At 31.3% G+C, this 8,697-nt stretch overlaps 1 protein-coding gene across 2 annotated transcripts; it reads right to left on the bottom strand.

Moving 5' to 3' along the window:
* LOC109228158 (transcription factor RAX2-like) lies at nucleotides 1,997–5,734 on the bottom strand. 2 transcript variants are annotated; one of them, XM_019393335.1, is made up of 3 exons: nucleotides 5,601–5,734; nucleotides 3,079–3,208; nucleotides 1,997–2,713 (listed from the first exon to the last, which is right to left on the bottom strand). In XM_019393335.1, exons 1-3 carry the CDS (start codon nucleotides 5,689–5,691, stop codon nucleotides 2,158–2,160), a joined length of 777 nt encoding a protein of 258 aa, XP_019248880.1. In that variant the 5' UTR covers nucleotides 5,692–5,734; the 3' UTR covers nucleotides 1,997–2,157. The 2 variants fall into 2 exon arrangements, with proteins under 2 accessions (XP_019248880.1, XP_019248879.1); XM_019393334.1 differs by lacking the exon at nucleotides 5,601–5,734 and adding an exon at nucleotides 3,570–3,789.

The raw sequence follows: 8,697 nt of genomic DNA, 5'->3' as shown, positions 1-8,697 counted from the left end.
TTAAAAAATCGAAAGAGAAGAACTAATCACAATAGTTGAATGAAAGCGGTTCTAATTTTTTTATCGAGGGGTATCAAAATATAAATAAGTAATTACACGGGAAAGCCAAGAGGTTTCAACATATAGTGTTGAAGTGTGTGACCATTCCATCTAATTAAAGCTTAAGCTGTTAGAGAGAGCACACTTTATTTACTTAATAGTCTCTTCAACACGCCCCTCTCGTGTAGACTTATTTCATTTCTTCATTGGCCAATCATGTAGAAATTTATTTTTCATAATGATAGCGGTGAGACTTGAACCTAGGACCTCGCCGTGCTCCGATACCATGTTGAAGTGTGTGATCATCTTATCTAAAAGCTTAAGCTATTAGAGAGTTCACACTTTATTTATTTAATTGTCTCTTACGCCTGCTCATGTGTAGACTTCATTTTTTTTAATTGGTCAAGCACGTAAATTTTTTTTTTTTTTTAATAATAGTGAAAAAATTCCAACATGGAGAAATTAATTATTGTGTTTGCATGTGCATGCAGACGCAAGCATTTCCTCGTGAAGACATAATACTACTTATTTGTCAAATTCTAATTGTTTAGTAAAAGTTGGCAATTAAAAGATAAACATAATATATTTTTCTGTATCAAAGACCAAGCAATGGAGTTTCCCAAAAACACGTCAACACGTTATCATTTCTCTAAATTGGGCAATCCATGCAAGATTCATGACTACTGAACGAGTCTGAAGTTAACAAACTTGCACGATGCTGACAGTTACTTTGCACATTTATATGCGTTCATGGGCACCTTGCTCTGGAAGTTAATTTTATTTTCGCCTAAAGGCGGATTCAGGATTTACACTTTATGGCTAAGGGTTCGGGATCCTAATGCGGTTCATATGATTTACTAGGTTCGAAATATTGTATATGTATTTATTTGGTTTTCTTTTTTAAATCGTGGTGTCCGAGTCAGCTTACGCGCATCTCGACTAATTTCACAGATACCAGCTATCACTCACCAGCAACAGATACGTCCACCAAGGCTTGGATAGATGAAAATAGTAATCAGTAATTTGGTAATCTTTTTAACACATATGTAAGGTCTAAACCAAAGCTACTTTTTCCAATGAAACTCCGTAATATTAACACTACTACATCCGCCCCTATTTCCAATCACACATATATGTATACTCCCTCTATTTTACTTTATGTGAAAGGCATGTGTTTGATTGCGTACAAAGTTTAAGAAAGAAAGAAATTTTCAAAATTTATGATTGTAATTAATCATGCATGTCATGATATTTTATGACTATAAAATCATGTCATTAAGGTTAAAATGAGAAGTTAAATTGCTTTCCAACATATATATACAGGTATTATTCGTTTTTTAACAGAATAGAATAAAAAGAATGTCACATGAAATGGAATTAAGGAGGTACATGAAATAAGGAGCGGGGGTCCACTTTACTCTAGGCACAAATGCACAATAATAAAATAGTCGGAGATACTGGATATTATATTAGGACATCTAAAGCCGTTTGTAAATTAAAGGTTAAATATAGGTTAGTTTATCTCAACCGTCTTAAGATTTAGAGTTGGATGTTTATATGTACTTTATTAGTATGATTTTTTAAAAAAAAAAAGGCAGTTCGATACACTAAGTTCTTGTTATGTGCGGAGTTTAGGAAAATGCCGAACTATAAGGGTCTATTCTATGCAGCCTTATCTGCGTTTTTGCAAGCCCCCCATTCAACTTCATGTGTCGAGCTATAATTAATCAATAAAGAATTAACCCAAATAGCAGCTCACCTCATCTCTTAAACTAAAAATAGCCGGTGAATATATAAGATATTCATGATTCATGTATATTATGCGTATAACAATATATGATCAATATATAATCTATGTATACTGGCTAAAAAAAAATAAACAGTAAATATGGCCGGCTATTTTGTGTAACAATGCATTAATGATTTAAGTAGAATAGTCATCTTCCCACAAAGGGGATAAGAAGAAAATAAAACACTATATAGCAATTGATAACTAATTTAAACATTCTTGACTAAGATTCATATACACAGAACATTAATGACCTGAAGTCTAAGTCCCTAAAACAAAAATTAAAGAGTGCAATTATTTCCTTAATTAGATTAAATCTGCCCCTTCGGCTAATTTTGAAATCCTCTGAAAGTCTGATCAATGTCAGGAATATTGTTAGCTTGCAGCTGGACCAAAGTGGAATAATTGGAAAAGCTAGAGGAGTAATTTGGATCATCAACTCCAATAAATTTCTCTTGAAAATCAAAGTCATTTACTAAATCATAATAATAAGATGATGAAATTCCAGAGCTAAAATCCATAACATAACCATCTTCTTGATCTTGAGCTAATTGAATTGCACCATTTTCTTGAATTTCCATCAGGCTTGGAATTGGAAATAATTGATCTGATTCTGCAACTAACATTTCTGGAACTAATAAATTTGGATTAGTTAAATTTGTGTCCACTAGACTTGTGAACGTGTTAGAATCCATTGTAGAGTAATTTCTTGAAAAGGAATTTATAGAAAATTTGTGATTTAAATCACTAGAATTGTAGCTGCAGCAGCTGCTAAGATTAGTGTAATTTTCAGCTGCCAAAAGCTTTTTCTTCAATTTGGTATTCCAATGATTCTTCACATCATTATCTGTTCTTCCTTGTAGATTTGCAGCTATCACAGACCACCTAATTTTCACAAAAAATGAAGAATAAATAATAATAATAATAATAATAATAATAATAATTTGTTTCGGATTCATTAGAATTCAATGCAAGACACTTGCTTTTCGTGTACTAAAAAAGGGCAGTCCGGTGTACAAATCATTCCGTATTTATACAACGTTCGGGAAAGGGAAGAACCCTAAGGGGTGTGATGTAGATCGCCTGTCCTAATACAAATAATAGGGGTTTGCTTCACGACTCGAATCCGTGACCTATAGGTCACACGGAGACAACTTTACTATTGCTCCAACGCAAACATTAGTTGATTTAATTTCTTGTACTATATACTTGAATTTAGGATTAAAGAAATTAATGACCCTTTGACCAACCTGCTTCCAATTTGACCATAGAGTGTTAAAATAAGGTTGTCTTCTTCTTCAGTAAAACCTCCATGCTTGATGTCTGGCCTAAGGTAATTTAGCCATCTTAGCCTGCAACTCTTCCCACATCTTCTTAGGCCTAAAATTCGCAAATCAAGAATGTTATATATAAAAAAAAGGAAGAGTTTAACAACAACAAAAAAAAACAAATTTTTACGCTATCAAGCTATTTAAGAATTAACTACAAAAGCTTTCCATAATAACTAAACTAGTTATTCGAAAGGCGAAAAATAACGCGACCCCACTCAGCTTGAAGAAGTAGTTCTTTCAACTAATTCATATTTTTCCCTCTAGTTACGGAATTGAATCAGAAAGCAAGACAGAATAGGCGAGTGCTCTCGAAGAAAAAATTGTGATAAAAAAAGTGCGAGAAGAATTCTAAACTCGAGATGTTAGAAGGTGCAAAATCAATAGGTGCGGGAGCTGCTACAATTGCTTACCTGCTTTTTGAGGGAGAGCAATCCAATTGCCACCAGTGCCATTTTTCTCAAGATAATTTTTGAGAGTGTTGTCTTCTTCAGGAGACCATGGTCCTCTTTTAACTTTTGTTTTGTCACAACAAGGAGCTCTTCCCATGGCCAAATTAAACACTAATTTAAAAAACTTGTTTTTTTTTCTGTCTTAACCAGACACTTAGCTATATATATAGTTGTATTTGTTACTTCCAATTTTAAAGATGAAGAGGGGTTTCTTTTTAAAGGAGATGGAAAAGTGTGTAGTTAGCTTGACTATGTCAATATTTAAACTTTTTTAAGTTTTTTGTCTTTGAAAATTTTCATTTTTATTTATTGGATAAAAGAACTCAGTCAATGTAGGTTCATGAGATTTGAGGGGTATACTATAATGTCAACATATATATCTTCTCCTATATTTGCTATCAACTATGTGGAGCCCACAAAACTTTACTTAGGTCATGTTGAATAGTCTGCCTCTTTTACATCTACTAAATTTTACCATATCTTCAACATCTAATTTAAAAAAGGCCAAATACATATACAACCCATCCAACTTGGCACTTTTTTTTTTTTATTTTGGTACTTTATTTCTATCTTATTTTATTTTGGCCCTCTAACTCTATTTCTTATGTTTAACTTTAACACAAAAGCTGAAACCAGTGCAAAAAATATAGCGCGTGTGTATACACAAATCTGAGGTGTAATATCCAATTAAATGTTGCCACCTGGTTTTTTCATCCATGTCAAACGGGTCAATACTAAAATTCCTCAACTCAACCGTATTTTTTCATCCACTGTTGCCCCATCTTCATTCTCTAAGTTCCAAAGCTTTCATACCTGGCCCGTTTAGATGAAATGAACCCACAAAAAATACTGTCGGGTTCAGGTATTTTAGTATTGACCCATTTGACATGGATGAAAAAATCAGGTGGCAACATTTAATTGGATATTTATTACACCTTAGATTTGTGTATACACACGCGCTATATTTGTTGCACTGGTTTCAGCTTTTATGTTAAAGTGAAACATAAGAAATAGAGTTGAGGGTCAAAATGGACTAAGATAGAGATAGAGTACCAAAATAAAAAATGGTACGAAGTTGGATGGGTTGTATATGTATTTGGCCATTTAAAAAACATAAGATTCACATGTAAAAGGATCAATGTTGGCAATAGAAACTTACATGCACATTAGTGTTTGCACCATATACACATTTACCGGTTAATCATTTATTCTCCTTTTAATTTTTAACTTCTGTTGTGCTATTTGTTCTTCTATATTATTTCTTTGCCATTGTTACTGTTTGTTTCTTGTGTCCTTTTCACTGTTCTTGACCCGAGGGTCTATCGAAAATAATCTCTCATCTTTCATAAGCGTAGGGGTAAGGTCTGCGTATACATTATCCTCCGTAGACCCCACGTGTAGGATTGCACTGGATTTGTTGTTGTTGTTGTTGCTGTTAATTTTTAACTTCTAAGGTTAAATTACATTATTTGTTATAAACATTGTTGTGCATGAATTGTATTTGATTTGTATTAGATACATCAATGCCTGATACATAATTGCATCATACTTGTATTACAATTGTATCTAGCTTGTATCTGGTACATTAATACCTAAAATAATACCTGATACAATATTAATAAATTAATATACAATTATCGTACTTCTGATACAAACTGTAAAATTCGTCATGAACTCACAACTGCTCGTAAGAATATACAACGAATATACAACGAATATACAATTATCATACATTTATAATACAACTCCTGCATCAATTATGATACATATACAATTATAATACAATCGTGATACATTAAATTTTAAAATTTGTGGTACAATTATGATCTTCATCTTATTCAAGTTTCAATCACAACTCTACACTAAAAATTTAATATACTCGTATTAAAATTGTATTAGTATTGTATCGAGTATTGTTTTGGGTATTGTTGTATCATATACAAGTCTACAATAAAAATTTTAGAAAAAAAGAAAACAAGATTCAAAACTTACCCAGAACTTGATTCCATAGCAATATTTCAAATTTTGTCTGCATTGTGTCAATAAGAAATAGAGATAGCAATATTTCAAATTTTGTCTGCATTGTGTCAATAAGAAATAGAGATTTTGGGTGATTAGTAAGAAAGATAGAAATGAGTTTGAAAACCTTTGGAAAAGAAAAAGAATTGGAAATGCCGGGGGGGGGACAAAAATNTTAAGAAAGAGAGAAAAAAGGAACATAATCTTAAATGTAGGGGGAGTTATTGAAAATGGGTTGTAACTGACAAGCTAAAATTAAGGGATCTTGAATTTTTCTTTTTAATAGTTTTGTATATAACTTGTAAATATAGATATACAAAGTAATTAATAAGGAACCTAAATAATTGTGGTAAATAGGTTTTTACTATAGTATAGCTAGATAAAAATCCCAAGATAAAAAACAGATTAGCACATCTGATTTAATGGCCCAAGTTTGCTCAAAAAAAAAAAAAAGATTTAATGGCCCAAGAACTGGATTTGTCCCTCCTAAGCCTAGTAAAAGAACATATGAGTTTGGACTTTGGAGTATTGCATACCATTTTCCATTTCTTGGAATTAACCTATATAGTCGTTTGCCTGACCACTTAAATTAAAAATAGCTGATAGATATATAGTATGTGTATTATTATATATTATTTTTTTTATATCAACTAGAAAAAGTAAATAACTAATTTAGCCGATTATTTTCGTAAAGATCCCATTTTATCTTCATTATTGTAGAATGACACCAGGGAAGCCACTCTAAAGGTCTACTATTTAGAAATTAGCCAATATGTCCTGAATTTCAGTTTTTCAGTATAATTTTTCAGGACACAAATGTCCTAAATTTTTTTGGAATTAAGATTTTTAGTTTTAAATTTTAAAGACAAAATAAGTACTTGCTAATTCCTAAATAGCAGTCCTAAAACTGACTATTTGTGTACTTCACCATTGACAGTGGCCCGATATGCGACTTGGTAATCCTGATTGCTTTATTGGGCCCAAATCCAGCAGTCTATTAAGCCTAGCTGAATAATAACAGGATCTTTACACAAATAGCCGGTTATATTCACTGATTACTTTTTTTAACCATATACATAGAATATACATTGGTTATACATAATTATACACATATAACACACAAATTATGTATATATTGTACCTCCACCGGATATTTTTAGTTTAAGCGATTGGGTAAATGGTTATTTGGGTTAATTCTTCAATAATAATGTTGGGCTAGTTTAGCTCGAATACTGTCACTTCTTGCATGTACCGGGCCAGCTTCTCATTAACCTATTGATTGCTTCTTTTTTCTTTAGCTAACATATGTACATCAATACTAACTATATCTTAATAGAGAATTAACTAGGATTGAATATATAATTCTTGACCATCAAGAGTTGTAGTAGGATGTATAAGATCCCTCTGCCTTATCTCACCAAAGGTTTTAAGTTCGAGCTCTAGGAATAAAAAAAACTCTGATAGAAAGTATTTTTGCGATGCAAATTCCGATTAATCGGGGCTCCGATGCTGATACAAAACGCCAGGTGAAAACCAAGAGAAGAATTTTCTTTTTTTACTCTATCTGTGTTACTCCATTTATACTTTCTTATTCCAATATATTTTGAATTATAAGAATTTGTCATAGAGATTAGCTTTGCATTGATCATCAACTAACTACAACAACTCTTTTTCTTTTGTTCGAGTTTAGGATTGACAATGTGAGCGAGCTTATACAGGCGAAAATAGTAATATGATTAGGTTGATTAACTGGATTGCAAGATAAAGGAAGGAAATCTAGTTTTTTATTTTTGGAAAACATCAATATTTTCTTAAAACATTATCGAATTAAAAAAGATTGTTTAAATTTAATCTAATTTTCAAAATGTCAGAGTGTTAACCCCTGCTACAATTGTCAATTTCCAAGAGCATGTTACAAACTGTCACTATACTAATTTTTTATATATTGTAGAAGAAAACTTCCATCTTTTATTATGACTGAACATATGTTTCTTTTAGATTATCTGATATTATGAAATTCCTTTACACTCTATTATAATATATACTATGGATGTTAACATCACTAGTTTAATTTATTTCAGATAAGTTCCCAAATGCAATAATTAAAAGAAATAAATGGTCAAATTCATGGCTGTTAGCATCATATTGTTCAACTACCCAGTCAAATTCTTTTATGGTGAAGTAATCCTTGGTTAAATAATTCAAAGTAAACCATTATCTTTTTGTTATCATATCATTAGTACATGACAAAAATTTAATTAATATTTTTTGACAACTAGTTATTTACTTTGAGAGAAACTCGATGTGCTGTAAAATCACACAACATTATTACCTTAATTCTTGGATTTTATTAGCTTTTTGTTTCCCTTGAAGAATTTAAAGGATATAGCATATTTTGCATATTACTAATACACCCTTATTAAAGAAAATTACTTTTAATTATTTTTTAAATAACTTTGATCATATAAAAGCTCGTTACATCAATATATAGAAGTAGGGGTATATGCAGGAAATTTTGTGAGTGGTGTGGAAATTTGTAGAATGGAAATAAATAATTTTAGTGATCATATTTCTAGATAAGAAATAGCTTTAGTCCATGGATTTTGTTGAGTGTTAAGTTAGAAAATGTTATGAGTTTAATTCTACTTAATCACAATTTTTAATTATACAAACTTAGTTGAGGTTCGAACCTTTGAACTCTTAGAACAAAATTAAGTACATAACTGACGTGCTATTTGTACATCATGCCCCTTTACAGTTTATAAATTAAGAAAATGACCTTTTTGAATCTCTTATGTGTAAATGACATATCTCTTATGTGTAAAAGTAAATCTCTCATGTATAAAAAAAGAGGTAGAGTCATAAAACTATTGACCCCCAAAATTTCCGACGAAACAGTATCACATGACACCACTTCGTTCACACCTTTTAGAAGTCAAACTCTTTGTTGAAAGACCAAATGCATATACAACCCCTAAAAATTGGCATTATTTCTTCGACGTTTTAAGCCTATGTATTTGGCCTTGTTGAGATATCAATGTCTAATGGTCATAAATAACGTATTAACCAA

This window comes from Nicotiana attenuata, chromosome 6 (assembly GCF_001879085.1).
Source record: "Nicotiana attenuata strain UT chromosome 6, NIATTr2, whole genome shotgun sequence".
NCBI classification, from domain to species: Eukaryota; Viridiplantae; Streptophyta; class Magnoliopsida; order Solanales; family Solanaceae; genus Nicotiana; species Nicotiana attenuata.
Note: the sequence above shows the minus strand (reverse complement) of the source record. Positions and strands in the feature narration are given on the sequence as shown.